The sequence below is a fragment of the Rissa tridactyla genome, chromosome 3 (assembly GCF_028500815.1).
Source record: "Rissa tridactyla isolate bRisTri1 chromosome 3, bRisTri1.patW.cur.20221130, whole genome shotgun sequence".
Taxonomy (NCBI): Eukaryota; Metazoa; Chordata; class Aves; order Charadriiformes; family Laridae; genus Rissa; species Rissa tridactyla.
The window spans coordinates 26,472,209-26,497,005 of record NC_071468.1 but is presented as its reverse complement, the minus strand read 5'-3'; the positions used below and the strand labels follow the sequence as shown (position 1 = coordinate 26,497,005).

Sequence of the window (24,797 nt, the reverse complement as noted above, 5' to 3'; positions counted from 1 at the left end):
CACTCATCATGTAGGTTGCCAGCAAATCTCCTCTCCGCAAGAGCATCCAGCCAGTCTTTGGGTGCTGTCAAAGCAGCGTCTTAAGATGCTGTGAAAACAGTCTTTGCCATAGAGACACAATGTTGTTGTATTTATTGCATCAGCATAACCCATTCCTCGTTTTGCAGTAGGCGCCAAGCTGAGTAAGAAGAAAAGATGAATTTACTCATATTTCAGTCTGTAATTTGAAGGACCGTGGATGTATCAATCAATCCCAGAGATTTGACAATGAAGCAATCTCTCACTATTGATAGGGGAAAGAGATTCTTTGTTGTTAAGGGAATTGCAGTGCTGATAGATGTCCTCTGCAATAGTGACTTGAAGAACAGAGTAGCATGGAGATACTCTATTGAATAGAAGTCAGTACCTGGTTGTGTTACAACAGGAAGTCCATTCTTGCGGGTCTGTTCATGGTTTGGGGCAAGTTGGTGATATTTTATAAGGTAATCTTGTGGGGGGGGAAATTAATTTCCCTTCTTTTGCTTTATGTTTAGATATATCACTTTGAGATCTCAGAATGAAAGCAGCATGAAATGTTATGGCGAAGACAGAACAGCAAGATACAGGAGTCTCAGAAATACTCAAAAATCAGGTAATGTTGCAGCATCGTATGTCCTCTTCCTGTGAGGCTGGCTTGTTTAATGAGGCTCAATGTTTTTTGACTGTTTTCCAGAATTTGGGCTTCTGCGTCTCTGTGGCTCTCTTAATGGACTTCTCAAATATAACTAGTTGTGTGTTGGCTTTGTGTCCTGTAAAACATTATTTTATGTACCATAGTATGTATGACACAGGAGATCCCCACAAATTCAGATTTTTCTTAAAGGTCTACCATGGCTATATTGTCTCATACAAGCAAAATGCATATTAATTTTAAAAAAAGCAGCAGCCATGGTGGACAGCTCTACATAGCCATTGGATTTTACTTGGCTCCATTGCAAGGTACCAACGAGATGTAGTTTAGGGGGACTGACTTTTCAGGGAGCCCTGCAGCTGCATTTCTGAAAACTCAGTCTCCTTTGGGGGAGACACTGGGCTCAAAATAGCTGTACCCTCCCTACTGAAAGCTTAGCCATATGCTATTTTCCACATGCTACTACTTCTGCCTGTTTTTTTTAATTGTTTATCTGTCTCAGGATGTTTCCTTCTTGCCTGTTTTTGCAAATCCTAGCATATGTTCTCTGACTGTTTCACAGCATTTACAGTTAAGAAAAAGGCAATCACGTTACAAGCTTCAGAGCATAAACACTGAGGAAGTCAGGAAGCAACTGGTTAAGTGCATTATAAGGATGCTCGGACCGCTCACCTTATACAAAAATTGTGTGCTTGTCACAGCTGTGTCACAACAATAGCCAATGGATTGATGTGTGAGTGGAAAGGCATAAAAATTTCCCCTCCTCCCCCAAATCGACAGCAGTGGCCAGACATTGTAAAGTAGCCACAAACAATAAGTGGGCAAGGGCTAACCTCTCGGTCCTAAGAACTTTGTGCTGGGGTCTTGTCACGTCTGCAGATCTAGGACCTTGCCGGGGAAAAACGTGTCTGTCAGTTCAGTAATAGAAGTAAACTAAAATATGAAATTGAGGGTAATTTTGAGAATAGGACATCGTTACTTTCCAGGAAGCATTTGAGAATATTGTCCTTGATGTAAGGCTCAGCAGAAGGTACTACAACTTATTTAATCTAAGCAGTCAATAAACCCAGATTGGCTGAAGAGACTTCAAATACAGTTTCATAGATAGCTTTAGCCTTGATAAAATATGCACTAATGTATTAGTGAATAGTAAAAAAAACCCAAAAAACATTGTGTTTATCACAGGTGACCAGCCCCTTTAATTAATGCTGTCTTCTGTAAGATTTCCAGTCATTTAGTCATGGAATATGCAATTCACGTGCCCTTCTGGGCTTAGTCAAGGTTTGTATTTTATTTTATTTTTAATCAGTATTGTGAGGGGATCACATAATTTTGTATTTGCCATTTTTAAGAAGTAATGTGATACCTGCTTCAGTCGCAGTTCTCCAAACCCTTCAAAGTACCTCGAAACTGTAATGCCACTTCACTGACAGCAAAGATAATCAGTTTTGTTGAAGCAACCGTCTTTGTTTCTTCAGGACTCATGGAACTGTATCTCCCTTAAACTAAATTGAGTTAATGGCTTTATTTAGAAATCAGCCTCCTCTTCTTAAATAACCAGAATTCTGTTAGTTTTGGGGAGAAAAGTTTTCATTAAATTACCAGTGCCTCAGAATGCGTTTTCTACTTATAACTTAGATCAAAAGGAGAGGAAAATGTTTCTGTTTGTTTGTCTTCCTTTCTCCTCCCCCTTTTCTAGAAACTTTCCTGAGATGATCAACTGTTGGTTTTGCTGTTGTCTTTTTGTTGCCTGTTTTTTTTGTTGTTGTTTTTTTTTTTTCTTTTAAACTTCACTGAAGTAGAGAAATTGCTCAGTTCCCCTCCCAATGCCGTTGTTGCTCTCCCCTCCCCCAGGTCCAATGTGTTCTTTATTAAACTGAATTAGGACATTCTAGTCTCTCTTAAGAGTGGAAATGGGAACAGCTTAAATGAGCAGCCACATGAGACTTAGCAGCCTTTCTGACTGCACTGTAGAAGCAGCTCAGCTGCAAAGAGAATGATAATTTTTTAAGAATTTGTGCAACTGTTGAAGAATTACCAGCATTAATATTAAAAAGCAGCTAATCTGTTTTTCCCCTTCCATTTTAAGAGTCTATAGCCTTCCTACTTGCTATAAAATTGGTGTACTAAATATTTTGCTTCCTTTTCATCCTCTTTTCGCTTTTGCAATTATTTTATTGGCTTATGTTCTCATATACTGAAGTGGGTTTTTTTGTTGTTGGTTTTGCCTGACAACTCCAACCTTTGGGTTTGTATGCAGATGTAGGCATGGATTTGAGACCTCTGCCAATCAGAGAAAGTCAGAATGCAGAAGAAAACATAGTAGCAGTTGTATCTGGGATTGGGATGAAAAGTTTTTCAGCTCTGTAAGCATTTGTCCTTGAGCTATAAAATATCCTACATAAAATTATTGTTGGTGTTGGAAATCCATAGTGCTATTTTGGTGTTTGTTCTAACCAAAATAGCCATGATCCTGATACCTTTTCACCCTTGTTTTCAGTCTCTGCCTCTCTTTATTGCTGTATCAGATGTCTTCAGGGTTTCTATAGAGAATTTAAAAAAAAAAAAAAAAGTAGATCTTTGAGTTGTTATCTCCTCACCTCTCTTTCCCTTTCTCTCTCTGCTAGTTCACCCAGTCACCTTGCTTTTCATAGAAATTATTCATTCTGTTTCGATACTGTGTTGCTCTTTTTCATGTGCTTATTTCCTATGCCAAAAAAACATGGAGCTGGGGCTTGAACTGCTGTATATTCCCATGTCTGTCCTAAAGGAAATCAGAGAGCAAGACGATGTGAATGACGGTTGTCTTGATTCAGGAATAGCTTACCAGAAGATCTCACAGCTCTAAATAACAAAACAGGCCAATAAGAACATTCTCTTTAAAAAAGCTAAAAATTGAATAAGATAAATCCTGTTTTGTTTCTATTGAAGCTAAGTTGGGGAGGGGAATGGAAGGAAGGGAACAGGGAACTTCTGGTTTTGGATATCATCTTATCTGCATTTTAAAATGAAGGTTATATTCTAATAGCAGAAAGACAGCCACTTCAGAAAGCCCTCTCTTCAGTCTGCGTGACTGAAGGGCAGTAGGGCACAATTAAAACATGTCTCCAGTGTTGGGAGAACACGTAGCAATGACACATTTCTGTATCAGGCATTCTTTGAGTTAGGTGTTATAAAAAACAGTTTAGACTGCTAAAAGTGGTTGTTAAACTTGCTTTAACTGACGTGTTACCGTGCCGGAGGGAGGGATGTGAGGGGGGATTGTGCCCCAGCAAATGAACATCTGCTGGTACTGTTGCTTGTGAGTAGCTGCAGGTGTTCTGTCCTGCAAAAGCTGGTTGAACATGGAAGTCTTTTTTGCATCTGCCATCTCATCCAGTCTTTTTTTTTTTTTTTTTTTTCAGGCTAAGTAGTAATTAATCTATAAAAGCATGCAGATTTTTTGCTAAAGTGACAGCTGAAAAACTTGAAATAATTTGGACAAACCATAGGATCCAGTTCCCTTTTGATACGCACCATACTGAGACAGCTTAGATCAGTGCTGTAATAACTTTACTGCCTGTTAATGAGTCTGTTTCCTTCAGCCTCTGCTCTCCTACAATCTCTTATCCTTCTCCATTAACACAGTTCTGGAACTGGCTGGCATTCAGTCCTGGTTTTGCAGCCCATACCCAGCCCAACTTTCATGCACTGACTGATTTGGAGTGGATGTCTTGCCCTGAAATTCATGTGGATTCAGGCAGTTCAATAGTGGGACTGGGGCTTGAGCTTTTGTTTACTAGAGTTGAAAAATTCTGCAGGTTTCAGCTTCTGTGGCGTGTAATGGAGCTGGGAGTAGTTTTGGTTTTGTTTTTTGTTTTTTTTTTAGTATATCATAACTACCATCTTCTTGATATTTCACTGCCTATTGTCTTCTCTTTTCTTCTGACTCCTCAGTCATATAGTTAATGAAGGAGGAAAATCAGATCACCTTTATTGAAGACTGATAACATTGGAATATTTTTCCATTTCGTGTTTACCGGACTTAGGTTATGGCATGCTTCCAGGAGAGACTGTTAATTGTATTTCCTTGTAGTTACTTGTGTTTGAAGAGGGAGATGGTTGAAGGGTGTAAAGGCATTTCAGCCGGTTTGGCATGTCCCTGGCTCTCAGTCCGGGGAAGGGAGCTGTGCGAGTTGCAGGGGACCATGCAGAAATGATGGAAATGAAAGAATTGGAGCGAAACCTTGTCTCTGTTGAAATCAATTGAACTCCCATTAGTTTGAGTCCAGATTCCATCCATAAACTTAAATAGGGTATTTCTCTTTCTAGGCAGTCTACAGAAATGTTTCTGTCCTTTTGCATTTGTTTTCATGTTTCATTGTAACGATTGCGTAATTGGGATATATCTGTAATGTCAAAAATGTAATAGGTTAAGTAGCATAAATGACTGTTGGGAAGAGAAGAAATGCAGAACTGCAGAACTATTGTTGCTTTAAAACTGCTGCTTTTCATTGTTTGATTTAACCATTTTGTAGTTAGAGTTGTTGTGATAAATTGCAGTGATGGGTGTTTAGGCAGGAGTGCTAAACAAAAAGGAGAAAAAGCACCTTTTTATTCCTATCACTGAAATAAATACAAATCATTCAGTACGCTGCCAGTGGCTTCTCAGTTAGCCAGAGACTAACTTTGGTGACCCTAAAGACTTAATGATATTGTGTACAGCACTGAAATACTCTGTTAGATTTTAATCTGACAAGAAATGTACACTGTTAGCATTTTGTTAAAGCTGATTGCAAATGCTCACCGTATACAGCATCAGGCCCTTGAATTTAAGCCTGTTCAAGTACTAAAAAAATATCTGGTATCTAAGGGACTGGTTTATTACTGATTATGCTTTTATCAATGTGCCTATCTGTTTTTTCCCCTATGTTACCTGAAGGTAGAATAACAATGTTTTTTAAACATTTGTACTTTTCCCCCTCCAGCTCAGTGATGTTTTTGAAAGGAATTTTTTCTTTTTTTTTTTTTTTTCTTTTTTTTGGCAGGGGAGTGAGTGAGTGAAAACAATGCAAATTTTTTCAAATGTGATTCTCATAGTGACTGAACTTTCTAGTCCTTTTGTGACCTGATTGGTATTTCAATATAATATTTCATTATCATTTTTTCAAATTTTTTCAAATATTTCTGTGTAACCACAATGATAACTCTGTAATCTACCTAACAGACAGCAGAATGTCTCACCTCCCAATGTGGAGGTGAGTTGAGGATGCTGGAGCTGCTGGAGAGGAAACTTCTATGAGCATTTTTTATTTATTTATTTATTTATTTATTTTCCTCCTGGGAGACGGGAAGAGAGAGGCTTGTGCTAATGCCTCGGATATAAAACCTTTTTGACTGTTTGCTAGTACCCTGAGAACTGTAATCTCCAGGTAAAAGGCTGCAGCACGTGGAGTTTGGTGCAAGCTCAAGGGCTGACATTTTTTCTTGACCACAAAACTAGCTGTGGCCGCTGGTATAGGCGGTAGCATCTGCCACTGTGGTGCTCCTGCCTGTGGGAAGAGTAGGGGGGTCAGGGGCCTGGCTGGCCACTTGATTCATTTTTATACTGAAATCATGTTGTTTGCTGCCTTAAGAATAAGTGCTCTTACTGTCCTTACTCCTGAAATTCCTGTGGTCTTTTAATTGACATTTATTCCCCCTCACTGGTTTGTATCACTGTTGTTTCTTGTCGTTTGACTTAATACTTGTCGCTTCAGATTTTAAAACGAAGGGCCAAAACCAAGGAACTTGGCGTAAATTACAACACTGTTAGTAGGTGAAACGGGACGTATTTCCTATACAAAAGGTACATCAACAGATCCAATAGTGCCCTGTTTTCATGGGATGGTGTGTTCAAAGCATCTCGGCTGAGCTTTCTTAACTTGGCAGGCATAAGAGGAGACGCATATTCCTCTGTAGGATCCCTCTCTTCCTCTAGAAGTTGATGGCCTTTCAGTGTGAAGTATCACACAGCGTTTATTTTTATGCCCTTTGAATGTTTTGTGGAGGCTTTGTTTAGTTTCCCTTCATAATTTTTAATAGGAAGTCTTTGAAGTTTGGTTGCGGCTGAAAAATCTTGTTGGCAGCCTGACCATTCATTGTTGACTCCTATCTTTTTTTTTAATTGTGTATCTATAAAAGTCTGGAAGGGTGTGTGTTTGGAGAAACTATGAAGCAATGTATATTTCTGGAAAGAGGAAATAAGCTTGCAATTATTCTCAGCCATTATTTGTCACGTGAAAAATGTTACATGCTAATGGCTGCAGATGGTTTACACAAAAACTCTGTACCCACTGAAAGCCCTCTTCATTGGAAGCTATGGTTTTCTGTCATGCATTATGCTGGAACGGAAAAGGTTTTTTTCTGCCTGCAGCTATATATTACCCTTATTTGCTGTTGCTAGCACAGAACTTGTTAATATGCATCTGGCGATGGTTAAAATTTTCTCCATCAGTGACTTCACATTTATCCATCTAGATCAAGGATTCTTCTAAGTTTGAAAAGGTAAGGACATCAGTACGCAGGAGTCTTTGGTGGAAAGCATTATGTTTAGAAGAGCAGATGTGAAAGAGGCACAGACATCAGGTTGTGGTCTGATATTTTTGTGCTCTTGTTAACATAAAAGTTGATTCTGAACTTTAAAACATATTTGTGTGTGCATAGGCATATTGTACCTCTGTGCATGTGTGTGGTTGTAGCCACAGTGGTTGCTTCATGCTGTGGAACAGTAAAACAACCCTATAATGTGCCTATGTATTTTGTTTTATTCATAGAAAACAGTACAGACATCTGTATAGTGTTACTTTGAATTGCAGTTTATACAATAAAAATGATAAAAGGTTGCATTTGGTATAAATTAGTCTGTTAAAGTAATGCAAACTGAAGGAGGAAGGGTGAGAGGGTGGAACAGAAGTTGGAGTTCAGCACTCCCGATGCAAGGTGCGTGATCAGAAAAGATTTCCATGGACTGGTTTGGTCTTCACATTAATCAGATTTCACATAGATGGAGCAAACAAATCTAAATGCACAGATACAGTTGGGTAACTATGCTTGTTACTTATTTTTTTTTTTTAATTGTCTCTGTCATCACAGCAAATGAGCATTAGTGTTGCATATTATTCTTTAGTGACACTCTATTTTCATACCACCAGTGGACACCCCCTGTAGATACCTTGGAAATTGTGAGAAGCTGTGGAAGGTTCTGTACAAAATCCCACATTGCCGTTAACTTTTCTATATGTCCCTTTAGATGCTGGTACCTGAGCTTAGTCAGCTTTGTTCAAAGCCATGTGGGTTTTCTTACCTGCCTTTTCAGGCCTTTGTGGAGGTGTCCACAGTACTTGCTTTTGTGTCATAAAATGGGCATGTTGCTTCTGACAATAAGGCTATAACACTAGGGAGGTGACTTGGCTTGATAGTTAACTGTCTGGCTAAAACTGCTTGAATGTTCATATACTTTAGGGGAAAAAAAGCAGTTTTGAAGAATAAGCCTTTATTGGTTTGTCAGAATGATTTTATCAGAGCACTAGAGAAGAGGCAGGATAATGGGATGAGATGAAGTAATCTAACAGCTCTGGAATAGCCCAGCTGCTACAATTTTGCATCTGATTATGTATTTCAAACTAGGAGATTTTACAGTTTCCTTTGAGGCAATAACAATAACAGTTTATTCAGAGAGCCAGCACTTACCTTGTCTTTCTCTTACTCCACAGGTGCCTGGCACACTGAACCTATTGATCTGTGTAGGATTTGCGCTGTGGTCCATTTATTGAAGATGTGAAGCAACGTCGAGTCTGAGATTGGAATTACCGGCAGACTGGAGGAAATATTAGTCCTTGCAATGCACATGGACATGCTGAATTATAAGTAATTCTAGCTTCTTTTCCCCTCCCCCCCCTTCCCCTCACTCAGCTATCTCAGGGTTCATAGAGATTTCAATGGTTCGCGTGCCTGTAAGTTTGGAACAGAAGTGACCAAAAATGGGGGACCAGCAATTGTATAAAACTAACCATACTGCCAACAGCAATGAGAACTTGTACTACCAACAACACCAAATGAACTCCCTTCCATCTCTAAATCATAGCTATGGGACATCTGTTATGGATGCCTCCCAAGCATCCCCTCTCTCCCCCCAGTTTCCCCAAGATTCAAGAGACAGTATAGCTTTGCCTGTAGGTTCAAAAAGTCTTGGGTCAATGGATACATCTAGACAAACCAGTTGGACGCATTCTGGCTCAGGAAACCATGTCCCAGTGCGGAACAATTTGAATAATCAAAGCGCAATGTGGAGCCCCCTCGGGCAGGGGGAGTCCCACGACGGATACCAATATTCTTACTCTCAACCCAGTGAAAATCGATCACAAAAAATTACCAGTGGGGTCCTGCATAAATTGGACTCCTTTACACAAGTATTTGCTAACCAAAATCTGAGGATTCAAGTCAACAACATGGCTCAGGTTTTGCACACGGAGTCTTCGATGGTGGATAATGCTGGTGACAGCGCGCTCAGGCAGCTGCTGTCCCAGAAGCCAGCGGTTGAGCAACAGCCTGTAACTTCCACTGTACAAAGATATCAACCAGTGCCACAGCAAACACACCAGAATTTTGCAAGCACACAGCAAAAGCAACAAATGCAAGTCATGCAGCACCAACAGTTGTACTACGACTACCAGCAGCATTTATCACAAATGCAGATGCATTCGGCGTTTCAGCAAGGACAGACGCACGTCCAACAAATGCAGTCCCAGCAGCTCTTACCGCAGCAGATGCAGCACTTGCAGCAGACTCAATACTACGCTCAGCCGCAGCAGGGACATCAGCGGCTCTCGATACAGGAGATCCAGCAGCAGCAGCAACAGCCAACTCGGCAGCAGCAGCAGCGGCAGTGTCCAATGCAAATAGCTCAGTATTACCAAACGCAACCTGTCATGCAGCAGTTACAGCAACAGCAGCAACAGATGCAATTGCCGCTTCCTCCGTATCACAGGGAACACGATCCAAAGACTATGCATGAACCGCACCAGTACCCTCAGGATCCAAGTCATCCTGTGCAGCTTATCCAGTTGGGAGCAGTGCCTCAGTATTGCTACCAAGACCCACATGAACAGTACAGGCACTTGTACCCGCAGAGTTTACTGCCGCAGCAAGATCAGCAGAAGCAATACCCAAGTGAGAGCAGAGCACCATCTCTGAACTCCCACGTTGGCCTCACTCCACCAGAGACCACGGAGGATCCCGCACGGCAGGAGATCAATTCTGTAGGTAATGCTGGCCCTCATCGAACTCTTTTGCCCCCCTCGGGAGTTCATCTGAACAACAAAAGCTCTCAGCAAGACTCTCCCAGCGCCGCGTGGCCTCAGGTAAGTAATATTTTAGATCCCTGCTCAGCCAAACTTGTTTTACGGAAGAATAGCAAGGTGCGGAAAGGAAATGGTTGCAGGAGAGCAGGAAGGTTAGGATGTGAGCGGTGGGTGTCACTGGGATGTTTTGTGGAACTGCGTTAACAGGCTTCTCCTGTCTACATCCCTGGGTTGGCTTCAGGCCAGGCTGGAGGCAACACAGAGCTGCTGCCGCTGCGGGGCTGTCCCTTCCCTCGCAAAGGCTTTGGGAAATTCTGCCTCAGTTTCTGGAGAGGAGGGACCCAGTTACAACAAAGTGCTCTCAGTAATTTTTCAACGCCTGAGGGCTCGGTTGTGCAGGAAGAGTTAGTCAACTCCCCATTTCCAAAACTAATACTTCTGGGTCAGAGCGAAGGCTTCAAAGAGTGGGTGAGTGTAAGAAAACTTTCACTAGCCGTGCTCACAGAGGCACTGGTTTGGTAGAAACGTGTAAGACTCTCAGCTCAAAGGCTTTTAATATTAGTAAAATCATACACAAAATGAAAACATATTGCTGTGAAGACCTTCATTTATGCATTAATATTTCCTGAAAAATTATTTTCTCTTTTTTCCCCTTTTCCCCTCTCCTCCGTTGATAGCAGGTGCAACTGTCAGATGGCAGACTGCAGCCGCTCTCCCCAGAACAAAGGTATTTTTAAAAGACTTTTTTTGGTCTTTTTAATTTCAATTTAAGAATATAAGAAATACAGAGGAGTGCTGTGGTTTAGAGGGAGGGGCATGCACTCTGAGCAGGTCATAGATGTTGCTCTTCTAGAAATGTCTTTAGCTTTGTGAATGTAAGTTTGTGTGATTTTCACCCTCCCCCACAGCAACAAAATCAAACAAGTGCTTTGTCTTTCCAAAAAAAAAAAATCAGGGAGCAGTTTGCTCTTCGTAAGAGAAGAGACTATGGGTGGTTTAGATTTGTGTCTTGGGCAGCCACGATCTTCTGTTTCTCTTGAAGTCTCACCTCAAGTGCTGAGGTGTCCTCCAGCATGGTTATCTGCCTTAAGTAGGGGGATTACGTTCACGTACTCATTAGGTGCTGTCACAGGCGGGGAAGTGTAGGTCTGTCCCCATAGATCTAGTCGGTTCTTGGTCTCTTCCATACTGAGAGACATGTTTTGATGAGCCTGTCCTACTTGAATCTTTCCTTCTCCCCATCTTGGGAGCAGTCGATTTAGGTTATTGCCTATGTATTCCACAGCACTCAGACCATGCTTACTTGTCACTTCATAACCACGTAGCTGTAAAAGTTTATTGACTTCCTTGACTAAAAAGCTTCCCCTGCAACAAAGGGAACATGCCAAACTAACATCTTTTCTTCTGTTCCGTGCTAAAAAAAAATGAAAATAAAAATAGTGGCCAGAACAGAGAAACACTTCCTGAGAGAGCTGATGCGAAGAACAAGCTAATGTGTTCAATATGCTTGAAGGAGTTTAAGAGTTTGCCTGCTCTGAATGGTCACATGAGGTCACACGGAGGAGTAAGAGCATCTCCTAACTTCAAACAGGTAGCAGTTTGTTTTACTTCAGTATTTGGCTCTCTCCTTTCTGTGTCGATGTTTGCTTGCTTTGCCATGCTTTGCTTTGCTGTCAAAACTTGTTCTTTTTGTTACGTCACACTCTGCATATGTAGAAATACACATAATTCTGCTAGTTTATAGGCCAGAAGTCTTGCTTTAGAGTCCGAGACTGTGGTGGAGGACAGCACAGCGTTTGTCCCTCTCTGTTTCTTTGCATGTTACAAAAGCATCCTACAAAGCCACGTCAGGAGCATCTAAATTTTTTTTTCCCCCCTTGTGTTTGTTTATTATATTAGAAATACCAGGAACATCAAGTCTTCCTTATTTTCATTTGGACTACTCGGATGACTAAGGGATGTTTATTGGAAGCCTTCCCAGGCTTTAATTGCAGGAGCAGGATTGTTGAATCTTTGACAGGTTTCTTCCCAAGTGTTTTAGTTCTATAGGTATCAACAAATACCACACCAAAAATGTGGGTTTGAATTGTTCTGCATAAAAATAACTTGCCCTGTCAGTCAGTCTTTCTCTGTCCCGATATTTTAGAAATTCTGTCCTAACAGGGAATACCACAAAGGCAAAGATCTACCAGAGTTACGCCATCTGTGTCTTTGTTTTTAGGTGGGTGATGGGGAATTTTGTCTTTATAGTGATAAAAAGGGCATGTGTTTATCTCCCCTCCTGCAAGTTGTCTTGTAAAAATGCTTAATTTGATTACTTATCACTGAGGCTGAATCCTATGTAGGAGTCATAAGTAATCTGCCAGCTTTGTTCAAGGCAAATAAAGAGTCCAAGAAGCAACGCTGTTGTGTGTTTTGTAACCCTGGCCACTTCTTTTCAGCCACGGTGCATACGTTGCCTAGTTTATCGATCCAGAAGTAGCCCTCCCTCGCTCGGGCTGAAAGCCTTTAATTGTCTGTACAGGATGAAGGAGAGAAACCACCACAGCAGCCGCTGCCTAAAGAGGTGGATAGCCTCGCGCCCATCGTCATGCCAGTGTCTGTCCCTGTAAAGCTTCTGTCACCTGAGCCCAGCACGCAGCCCTCTGCCAGCTCTGCCACAGTCAAAGACAAGCCTGCCAACTCTGTGTCAGATGATGAGATGCCCGTTCTCGTGAAGATGACTTGCTCTCCACCGTGCAGTCCAAAAGTGGCCAACCCCTGCTCATCCTCTGTGAGTGCTGCGTTTCTTGCCACTAACTGTGCTGTGCTTGTTAAATCCCTTTGCTTTCTAAATGTCTGTGTTTTAGAATATTTTCCAGAATCTTAATGATGCCTAATAAACAAAAAAGGCCTGTAGGATCATAGCATTTCTTCCTGAGTGATTTGAAAATACTAATTTTCCCTTTGCTGGGGAATCAAGGCCTAAGCTGAAAATAAAGAATTTGAAATTGGAATGTGATATGCTTTTATCCCACTAGAACAAAGGGATTTAGTATCTTTTTACTGTTTTTGTTTTTTCCTTTTCAGGCTGCTTTGTTTTTATGTTATTGCTTAAATTCAGCAGTTTTATTTCTTCCCATTTTTTAAGGTCAGATATATGTGCTTCTCATTTCAGCCCAAGATAGGAGAGCACTGTGCAGTGCTTACGGTGTGTGCTCTAAACCAATATGAAGCTTGCCGACTCGGAATTTTGCAATGAAGTCATTTCTCCTTTCTCTCTGCATGCATCAGATCTATGGGTTAATCACTGGGAATTCTGATATATGAAAAATAGCTGTGCTTAGTGCTTTCATTTTGCTCATAAAACTGAAATTGTCAGGCAGCACGAAGAATTGATGAGCACTTGAATGAGATGTGAGAATGCTCTTTATTGTTTTCCTGAAAGAGTCCTGGAGCAGGCAGTATTTATTTTGTGTTCTAGTGTAGGAAGAGATGCTGCTCGTTCCTTCAAATCCATGCTTGCAGACTACGCCATGATAAGAGATTACTGGGGAGTATAAGTACTGTATGGTATTATCAATATAATGCAGAGAAATACTCTTGTGATTTTTATGTTTTTTTCCTTCTCCTCGTGAGGCTGCTGGCCAAATGACAGGACAGCATATCGTGGGTGACTCCTATAATATTTGTGTATTTATCACCCTCCCTCCTGACCCTTCACTCAGACATACACACTGATTTTTAATACGTAAAATACCTTTTATTCCCTTCCTTTCAGATGGAGGTTTTACACATAAGCTTCCACTTTACTGCAGAAGCCAGTGTCTCACAATACTTAGCTTGTAACTCAGCAATGTAGTTTTTCTTCTCTATTTCTATTTTCTGGAGAGAAAAGGGACAGTCTTTTCTGAATCCTTGAGCTCTGAGTGGGAGGTCTTCTCTAGAGACATCAGAGTAGGTGGCTTGGGCTTGTGTATTTCTGCAACGTATGTAAAGTGACTGTGATTAAATCTGCCGGTGTTTGGCTAAATGCACATTCATTCACTCAAAAATTATTCTTGCAGTCTTTGTTATTACCCAAGCAAACTAAACTCACACAGTTTCCTCTCTGGATCTTATCTTTTATATAAGCAGTAGCATTGGAAACATTCAAAGATCAAAAGATCTAAAGTTCCTTCTTCTTCTGTAAAGAGATTGTGCCATTGGAGACTTTTTTTTTTTTTAATACCAAAGAACTGGAGCTGTGTTGCATTTATTTATACTGTGCTTTGAGCTGTCCAGAAAAGCTGCCACAAAGCTTACGGAATCAGTAAAATCAAACAGTAGAAGGAAAGTAAATATTCAGCAAGGCTACAGGACAGTGAGTTGAAACTAGCAGGCAAGTGAGATCCATCAGAATCCACCCAGAGTGTATCTGTCAAGGTGCAGCAGGAGGGCCCACAAGGATGCATTCAGTCGTAGCTAATGGGAATCGGTTCCTGGAAAACCTTTCAGAAAAGTATTGGGGTAATTCTGCATTGAGAGCCCATGGACATCACGATCTCCTGATATTCAGTGTGATCTTTTTTGAAAGTAGCGTTGGCATAACCACACTGAGGCTGAAGCAGCGTAGGAGATGGAGGTATATAAGACTTCTAAGATGATGTCTTGGTTGGTTAGCTTGCTTTATACTAGTGAGAGAGAAGTACTAGCACTTTCACATTTAAAGAGCAGAACAAAATGAGCTCTTAATCAAAAACTTGGATCTGGCCTTCTGGGGCAGGGGGGTAGGTCTTGGTTCGTTTATTTTTTCCTTGAGTTTAGGGGATTTTCCCCTTTCTCTTCCATGAACAGTAAATGTTCACCATCGTGGTGGACTATGTCTGTGGTTGCAGGGTTATAGATAACCCTCGCCCTATCACTGTTCTGAATGTCGTTATCAACAAAATTCTCTGTAAAGCTACATTTTTTCCTGCAAAAGAAAAACTCTTTTAAACTTAAATTTTTTTGGAGAGAAAAAATGTCAACAGCTGTTGGAGAGGATACAGCCATGATCTAACAGAGAGGACAGGACCTCTGTAATCAAAAACATTTCCACAAGCTGGAACATATTAACATACGGGATAAAGGGTGACAGTGCTAATGCTCCTTTAACATGATTTTTATTGGGTGAATGTGATTCTCAAGAACCACCCATGGTGTAAAGATGTATGTTGTCTAAACATACATTGTAGTAATTTACTTTGTGTAGTAGTAGAATTTCCCAGATGAGGCAGACATTCCGGAGTAACCCTATCTGTCAATAATTTTCTTCTGCTTTCCAAGTTTATCCTAAAGAAGGTCTCAACACCTGAAAGCAGTATATTTAATACTGTGTTCATGTACCAGCTTTTGTGTGTTCTTAAAGTACAACCTGAGAACCTGTTTCTTCCCACCTCACTCCCACCCCCCAGAAATCCAGAGGCACAAATTCTGTGCCTTCTGCTTCTGTAGACTCTATAGAGATTTACCGTTAAATGATTTTTAACATTCAAATTCTATAATTCTAGGCACGTTACACTGCGTGAATATCCCAAATGGTCATCTACTACCCTTTTTCCTCCAAGAAAAGAGGATAGAGTTAAATTCAGGATTTGTTGCAGCTGGACTGTACTCAAGCTGATGGGAATGTAGTGATAAGAGGCAAAGAATTTGAATTTATTACATTTTTCTTCCTTTCCTGCTGCTGAGTACTGCAGTAATTTCACTGAGCTCACATGTCCTTCGTAGTCAAACAAAATAAATGCATTGGAAAACATCTCATGTGAAGTTTTTAATAAACTGTGACTGTGTAATGAAGTAACTCCCAGCAGTCTGTGTGTGCAGCCTCTCCATGTCTGTGCCTGTGGCCCAGCCCTACCTTGATCCAGAGGGATTGTTGAGGGAGGTGAGGGTAATTTGTCCTGGCTTTTCTCACTCCTCTGAGGTTTCTGTGTAGGACCAGATACTGTACTGGCCGGGCTTATTAGGGTGGTACCTGAATAGCTGCCTGGTGTTAACAGCTTTTCTGTGGCTGTTGCCCTAAACTGTAGGGGATTGTGCGCAAACCACATTTAAGCATGCCTAAATACTAAAGTTTTGCATGTTTTCATTTAGGAAATTAGCAAAAAACCTCATCAAAGTGCTGTAAAATTGGAAGAAAGCTTCAAACCATTGCAGGACAAGAAGAAGTATCGACACAGACCCGAACCTCTCTTCATACCTCCTCCTTCCTTCAACTTCAGCATGTCTCACTCCGGTGCCACCCTGTACCAGAGTCAGCTTCGCTCTCCCCGTGTCCTCGGAGATCATCTGCTAGACCGGACACATGAGCTCCCACCCTACACTCCACCACCAATGCTTAGTCCAGTTCGGCAAGGATCTGGTCTCTTCAGTAGTGTTATCACATCATCTCATAGCACCTCACATACTCAGCTGCCACTTACTCCACTGACACCTACTCCACGGGTGCTCCTGTGTCGGTCTAGTAAGTATTACATTTACAGAGTGGCAGTACGTAGTAAATTCCACTGTCCTCTCTTCAGGTGTTACCACGCTGATGATTTTTACATGTGCTCACATGTATGGCCAGTTCTGCTACTTCATAGGAAAAGTCCATCTTTATCAGGGTTTTTGCCTTGGATTTTATAGAGGTCGCGTTAAAGCATAAAGTAAGTGAATAGAGGAGCCTAACCAGCAAGTAAAGCTGTTATCTTTCAATGTGGTCTGCCTCAAGAAAGGACCACCATACCTCTCATTTCATCTAGGCCTTCTGAAGTGGAGGGAAGAGATCTGATTTGAGACATGGAGTTCATTTTAAGTATTTGTTGTTCAGTGCTTCACAAAAAAAGGTGCCTAATCATACATGATCAGGGCAGTAAGAACCTCTGCAAGTTAGGACATTTCTGTCACCTACAACAATTTAACTGTTTCTGTCTAAATATTGACAAAGGGTAATTTTTGCTTGATAGACTGGAGTAGTGTTGATACTAACAGGGAGGTGGCAGTGCAGCCTGGGAGGTGGAGCATCAGCAGCGATGAAGTTGTTACCAAAATACCATTTTAAAATCAAACTCCGATCTCTGTTTCAGACAGTATTGATGGAAGTGTCATTCCAGTGACGCCGGGGCCTGGAGAACAGACTGTTGAACCGTAAGAAAAACAATTGTTTTTGTCACTGCTTTTGTAGACTAGCTCGGCCTGAAGTCTTTTGAACTGCGTAGGTAGTGTTCAACTGCCTGAAATCACATTGGGCTGGATGCATTTAAGGTTGCTCTGGATGGTGGCTGAGGACATTGGTAGCAAAGCAGCTGTGGGAGATGCAAATGTTGTGGTTCAAAAATGCTAGGAGAGGCTTGGTGGGAGCCACTGAAGGTGAAAAACGGGTTAGTGATGGCTGGGAGGAGCGCTGTGAGGAGAATATATGCTGATCCATTACTCTTGCTTTTATATATATTAACCATGGAGTTTTGGAGAGGTGTCACCTGGTAGATTCTCCAGGGCAAGATTGTCCCTCAGCTCTAATGTCTCTTTCTGCTCTCAGCTGAAGAGTGCCATTCTCTATGGAACAGAAAGTTGTTTCCAGCATCTAGCCCTTTTGCTAGTCAGCACGTGTATAGGCTAGCTTGGGTCATCCGTAAGATATGATGTTGCAGTGTAGTTTAAATTGTGTATTGAGATCCCAAGAGATCAGTTCTCTCTAACTTCAAAGTATTTATCCCAGTGAGAGTAAAGCATTGCGTAAAGCAATCTGACACAATTTCCGGCCACTGCAGTGTAATAAAAGTTGTGTTAGAAACAAAGTGAATGCTAAAGTGATTTCTGGGTTTTCTTTCTGCACACTGTGTAGTATTTGAATATTTATTTATTTATTTGTTTGTCTTTATAGTCGAATCAATATTGGGTCCAGGTTTCAGGCTGATATTCCTGAGCTGCAGGACAGATTGCTAATGGAGAAAGATGTGCATAAGGCTACTTTGGTGTGGAAACCGTGGCCGGAACTGGAGAACAAAGTCTTCCAACAAAGAGGTACAATGACTTGCCGTTTTAGAATTTCATGTGTCAACCTGTGCCTGTTGAAGAAATTGACATTGATTCCTCATGTGTATACTGTACAAAATGTTCAAGAGAGTATTAATTACTGAGAATGCAGAGCAAGAGACCAAAACTGCTCGTTACAGGCTCGGAGTAACAGCATTATATAGTGGCACTTAAAGTGAAGTCTGGATTAACTGCTTTCTGGCAGCCAAGGGGGAAAGGTCATTGCTGGGAAGCAGGGTTTTTTTGGATAGTGAACTGCCTGGATGGGCAGAGGTCATAGATGAGAGGCAGCTGATGGCTCCTGGGCCTGTCCTGTGACCATACCTCAGAGGAAGTGTGACAGGCTCCAGTGGCTTCTACCAGTCCTGATTAGAGTTTATTCCTGCTTCCAGCATGGTTTATTTCTGTTTCTCTACCCTGGCTGGAGCCTTCTTGGCAGAGCAACGTCACTGGCCTGTGCAAGCCGCTGCCTTACAGCTAAATCTCTGGCTCTGCAGCAGCCGGTCCCATCCCAAGGATCTGCTCTGCAAATCCTGTCACATCCACTCCTCAGTGAGTGATACTAAAACCAGGAGATGAGGTACTGGGGAGGGAGAGAGTATGAAAGCTGCTGCCGTGAACTACATGGCCTTTGAGTGGCATTACAGAATGCTTTGCTCTGGATGTTTGACTGACAGGCTACTGTATTAGCAGTAAAATGTTGACTTGTTTCTGACAGTGGAAGACCTTCTAAATATGAGCTGTTCCAGTGTGTTACCTGGTGGAGGAACTAACTCAGAATACGCTTTGCACTCTCTCTTTGAAGCGAAAGGAGATATTATGGTAAGATAAGAAGCTGAAAGGGGAGATATGATCCTCTTCTGCAGATAAATTAGCATGCTTTATTAAATGGATTTAGATATGGTTATATAAAAAAGAGATTTCTGATTGATTCGCACTGATGCTTTAAACATCCTGTAACATTTTTGTGGAATGACTTTTCCCTTTCATTCTTTAACAAATTTAAATTTCAAAGCAGTGCCTCTCTGAAGGCTTACTGTATATTTCATATAGATAAGATTACTTAGTTTATAGCCTTGGGGCTTTGAATGTCTCCTAGTGCTTGCTCCAGCCCTGATATTTCACAAGCTTTATGTTTGGTCACAGAGAGCTTAGTCCTCTTCTAGCCCTTATAAAACCCCTTTTTTGTAGCAGCAGTCACATCTACTTATTTGTTCAGAACTGTGAGGTAATTGCACACAGTTCTCATATAAATAATGCATTTCAAATATTTGCATTAGTTTAGTGATGGGTATGTTATTAACTAGGGCAAAAGATCCGTTTTGCCCAGTGTTAGGGAAAGACAAGGCCCTGCACCAGTTCCTGGAAAGCCAATGTAAAACAAAATGCGACAGAACACAGAGCTGGAATAAATCTGACAGGACTGTCTAATACAGTAGTTTTTAGCTTGTGTCCTGGTTTCCTTAGGCTCTCTTAGCTGTATATGAGGGGTCTGAGGTAGGTGACTGAACTTACTGTCAGGACATGAAATTTTCTATATAGGGGGTTCTGCATTGTCAGGGGAAAATTTTTAGGGATCCACAAATCACCTGTCTCCCTGATCCAAAGGAGGATTAACTGTACTTGCTGTCATTCCTGACAGATGTTGACCTAAACAGATAATCTAAAAGACTTGACACTGTAAATATTAATGCTATCAAATCAACCATTAAATATTACTATTGATTAACACTATCAAATCAAACGCTATAAACATATTTGCATGTGGCACGCAGAAGGGAGGGAAGAGCTGAGAGTTGCTAAGTAATAGCCACATTTGTGCTAATTAAGGCAGGACAGGTGTGCATTAGGTGCTCTTCTGTGAGGTACAGCATTAATGGGCCTTGGAGTAATTTGATGTGATTTTGTATGACAGAAAAGAAAAAAGAGAGAAAATTAATTCATATCCTCGTACCAAATAGTCTTCTAAATGCAGTTGTGTGCAGCAGCTGACTGCATTTGCTAATTCTGTTTTTCCCTGCTTTTTCATTTAGGTTGCTCTTGAGAAGCTGCTGTTGAGAAAGCCACTGAGATTGAAGTGTCACCCTTTGGCAAATTACCACTACGCCGGTAGGTTTCCTTGCGATCTGTGTATCTGCTGGTATAGAGAGCCCAAGGCTGGCATCCCAGGCTGGAGCGTGGGATCATGCTGCACACTCTGCTGTCTGCTGCAGGGATGGCAGCGTCTAATCGAGAGGTGATGCAGACAGTGCCGAGTGGTTCTTCCAGAGCCTTTTGTTACAAGTTTGGCAGTTTTTTACCTGACTGACGATGTATAGAAACTTTGCATCTATGTTGCTGTGTAGGGTTCTACAGATTTAAAACTGCCTTAAGTAATTTTCTTTTTTCTTTTAAACTAAAATTTAATTTGATCTCCTTTTAAAACTGCTGCTATTCATAGAATATAATTTACTAGCAGTGAGGTCTTCATTTTCTGATATGTAAAAGTCTGCTATCATGCCTTCCTTTTCTGAGGTGATGGTGAATGATAAATGAATATGATAATCATGAGCATCCTGCCAAAGAGGCAGTGCTCTAACTCTCACTAGTGTCATAGTACTGAATATAGAGCCTCTTTTTTGTGGATCTAGCCGAAAAGAAACGTGTCCGAGTTGGTGACTTCTTTAACAAACACAGCAAGAACTGTATTTTGATGATGAAGTGCCCTGTGAAATGCACAAGGTGGTGTTAAGCCATTGGACTTACGTCACCTAAGCATAGGTGGCAAATGTCTCTCCTCTAACCCTCCATGTTACTGCTTAATGCTTCATAGCGGCTAAAAACTGCTTGGACACACAGAATAGGGCTTTACATAAGAGATTTAAGACCACATCTCCAGTTTAGGCTCAATAGGAAACAAGCCAAGAATCTTCTGGTGGTCAATCAATCACAATGTCCAGGGTCATATACTCATTTCCAGTTAAAGTCATTGTACGACATAAGTATAGAAGCAAGCTACTTCCAGGCTGTAGCGTCTCACTGGAAAGACTTCCAAGTAACAAGGGCTCTTTTGTAAAGCAACTCCTTAACCCCTCAGCCTGAGAGCAAGAACAGAAACATGTTTGATGGCAGCTGATTACGAGAGTGAATAAATGTGAAGATCAGGTTTTGAGTCTTGTCTGGGGGAGATGCCTGGTGCCTTTGGTAACAGCCCTGTTGCAGTCCAAAGGTGGATATGGAGGGGGGTGTTGGAGAGTGTCAGCTGGGAGCTTTGACCAGGGTCTCTTGTCTGAAGAGGTGACACCAAATCATATGTGTGAGAGCAGGAAGATGAGGAGATATCCTGGCAGCCGCATCCTCAGTGAGTGATCTAATTAGCAGAGCAGATAAGAAATTTCTGCTTGTGTGTCAGAGGAGGAGGAACAGTCTTTACTGAAGCAACTTCCCAGTAGTTTCAGAAAGTGTTTAATTGTGATGCAGGGGAGGGGCCAGGAGAGACTGTTTTGCTTAATCTCTCACATGAGATGACATTAATCCTTGTTAACTAGCACTGAGACCTGTGGACATCAGTCTATCCCTGTTTCTTAAGCAGGAAAGGAAGTTTGATTCTGCTTATCACAGCATGAAACAAAATCTCCCCAGTCTGGATTTAAGTACCGTAAAATAACGAGACAAAGCATTACTTACTAATGCTCTTGAATGCAACATGTGATTGCAACTTGTATTGACAGCCACACTCTAGCACCATGCAGCAGCTCTTGAATAATAGTTTATTTGTGGTTGATAATCAGCCACTTGAGGCATATGGGAATTTCTCACAATCCAGTGCATGAATAGCTTAATGTAACTTCAAGTGGCATTTGTTTGGGTTAACTCTTTGGGCTTTCTGCTCCGTGCTCAGAAGTCACAGCTCTTGGGCCCCACCACATTTAAAGGTGGAATAGACCAAAACAGAGAATGGCCCTGTCTCATGAGAATTAACTGATACCACAAATAATAAACATCCAAACTCATCCTTAGCATTGCCCTCGAACGAGGGTACAAGCGAATAGCTCGCCTTTGAAACCTGTCGGTTTGTGAGGGAAGCAAGTTGTAAAACTTGAGGATTTTCTGTTGTGTGCCAAGAGAGGTGGGCATGCTGACCCAAGGCTGCTCAGAAGAATGCTCTAATCTCTCTGTCCTAATGCTTTGCCATCTGTCAGGGTGGTGTTTTAGGGAAGGAAGAGGGAACGTGTATCTAATGCAAGAGGAGCGCTGTTGCAAACACTTGAATTGTTTTCATTTGAACAGTGGAATTTCTCAGATCTGAAGTTCTGCTGCAGGGAGAATTGCAGGAGAGATTGTCTCTGAAATAATGTGCTTCAGGCAGTCTGAAAACTTCTTCTACGTACTGTGATCGGGTGTGGATCAGACCCAGCATAGGCTGCATCTAATGGATTTGAGACACCTCTGAGGGGGGCTCCGTGGGTGTAGGTGTAGCCCCCTTGAAACCCAGAGATTGGGACCAGAGTCCCCAGATTTGTAGAAGATATTTATTGTCAGTTAATCAGTGCAAACCCAGTGTGGCAGGTAAAACAAAATGTAGAATAAATGTCTAAACATAAAAGATCAGCTTTAAAATTTGATCTATGTTACGAAGTCAAAAATTCTTCCTTGCTGCATTGCAGATATCTCTCTATACACGTTTTCTGTATCTCCCTCAAGCTAACAAGAGCAAAAGCGGTTTCCCAGCAACCAGAGTTAAAAACAGCTTTTCTTCTGTTTCTTTTCCTACACAGGATTTATTCTATTAATTAGGTTACTTCCAATTAACCCGCATAATCTTATAAGGGTCTCTGCTAATACCACAGCTATTGGGGAAACTCTGTAAGGCCTGAATCCTCCATAGGTGTACAATAAAATTAGTTCACGGAAGTGATTATTTTTTTCTTTTTTTTTTTTTTTTTTTCTTTTCAGGAGGGTAGGGTAGAGGCAGGAGAGCATGACTAGAGAGGTTTGGTGAAAACTAAAATCTCTCCTTTGGTGTTGTCATCCTTTTTAAAGTTGCATTTTGGCATAGAGCAGGCTGCTGGACTGAATCAGTGCATTTACCCCTGCCCAAAGGGAGGGTAAATGCAAATGACTGGCAAGTTGTGTAAGAAAGGAATGACGCTGGTTCAGGGTGGGAAAGATGGCAAGGCAGCGTGTCAGCAAAAAGATCTTTGGGTGATAACAGAATAAATAAAATTCGTGGCTTGACGCCAGTGCCTTTCTCTGATGCTTAAGAGAGCTTTAGTGTAAATCTCTGGAAATAACTAATGCATGCTTATATCCAGTACTGGAAAAGCCTGCAGAAAACAGGTTGCAGGAAAGTTAATTTTGTAGTTTTTAGCATATGATGGAGTGGTGAGATACCTGCTCTTAGCTTGTGAGCCTGGGAGTTGACACTGAAAAGCAAAACATTTGCAGTTAATAAAAATAATCTTTTTTTTATATATATATATAGAGAGAGACATAAGTAACCTGTAGAGTTCAATACCATGTATGGTGCCAAGTCTGAGTTAATTGAATTCAGTGCAGGGGCAAGGATTTCTATGGAGAATGGTAACATTGGCAGGAATATTAAGGATTTCTCTTGATAAAAGTTTTTGGAATTTCTAAAACTCTCAGACAGACTGAAGCAGAGTCTTCTCACAGTATAAGTCATTTCAAAGGCATACGCTTTATGGCTTCTTGCATATCCTTCCTTTAATGTATGTAATGCTGCCCACTCTTACAAATAGGACACTGCTTTGATGCAGTAGAGCAATCTTGTGTTCCTTCTGTTTGAGTAATACTGAGGAAACACAAATTCATTTCAATTTAAACGTTGATTTCACATTTTCATGGGCAGTTAGGCTGGTGAAGCAAATGGAGAATAACAATATTTTAAAGTTTTATATACAGCTTCCATTAAACAATCAGAAAGCATTTTGTGCATATTGCACATTGCTACCATCTCTATCTGCTTGTGACCTTTATCACAGAGGATTTAAGTGTCTTACCTCAAGCCATGCAAGTGAAGAGCTGCAAAAGGACCTTATAAAAATTACCATCTGGAGAACAAAATGATAGATGAACTTCTGTGTAGCTGAATGTAAAGTGGCATATTTGGGAATAAGCAATATAAGCTTTACATATAAAATGATGAGCTCTGTGGTGATACTTCTCAATTAGAGTGAGACCTTGGGATTATAATGCTAGTTTTACGAAAGCATCAGCTCTGTCTTTTACAACAGCTAAAAAAATCCAAGTCAAATGTTAAAGAGGATAGAGAACATGGCGATGTCACTGTGCAAGTCTGTGGATTGCTTATATGTTGACTATCATGTGCCTTTCTGGTCCCTTCATCTCTATAGGAATGTCTTAGTACTGGAAAAGGTTGAGAGAGGGATAGCAGTAATGACCAAAGGTGTGGGAGTGACAGGAAGGACATGCAATCCTGAATAGCGTGGAGATGATGGTCGAGATTGGGCTCACTTTCTCTTCCACTTGAAGAACGAAGGGTCATCCAGCAAAGCTACTGGGAGCCAGGAAACAAAGAAAAGGAGGTGGTTCTTCATGCGGAGGGTCTACTGATCTGTGAAACTCCTTGGCAAAGGATGTTTTGGGTGCAAGAAGTTTAATTGGTTGAAAGGAAGAGTGGGTCAGCGCTTAGAAGGATAGTTACTAAATAAGCAAATTGCAACAGACTCAGGAAATCCCCTGCGCTGAAAGTGGTCAGAGGTTAGGAAAAATTAGGGAGAGGCATTGTATTTGCTTGCCCTGATCTTACTGTTTCCTAGGCAACT

The 24,797-nt window shown here is 41.3% G+C and overlaps 1 protein-coding gene across 5 annotated transcripts in view; it reads left to right on the top strand.

The window, feature by feature from the left end:
- Positions 1–24,797, top strand: part of TRERF1 (transcriptional regulating factor 1) — a 98,950-nt gene that overhangs the window by 70,012 nt on the left and 4,141 nt on the right. For 4 of the 5 annotated variants that reach the window (XM_054193712.1, XM_054193713.1, XM_054193714.1 and 1 more), the window contains 10 exons: positions 534–631; positions 8,404–10,050; positions 10,668–10,717; positions 11,431–11,581; positions 12,515–12,763; positions 16,087–16,456; positions 17,061–17,121; positions 17,858–17,997; positions 18,728–18,831; positions 20,043–20,118. In XM_054193712.1, the coding sequence (XP_054049687.1) occupies positions 8,671–10,050; positions 10,668–10,717; positions 11,431–11,581; positions 12,515–12,763; positions 16,087–16,456; positions 17,061–17,121; positions 17,858–17,997; positions 18,728–18,831; positions 20,043–20,118 (2,581 nt within the window). In that variant the 5' untranslated portion in view covers positions 534–631; positions 8,404–8,670. The remainder of the gene's footprint in view (positions 1–533; positions 632–8,403; positions 10,051–10,667; positions 10,718–11,430; positions 11,582–12,514; positions 12,764–16,086; positions 16,457–17,060; positions 17,122–17,857; positions 17,998–18,727; positions 18,832–20,042; positions 20,119–24,797) is intronic. The other variant, XM_054193715.1, reaches the window with a different exon arrangement.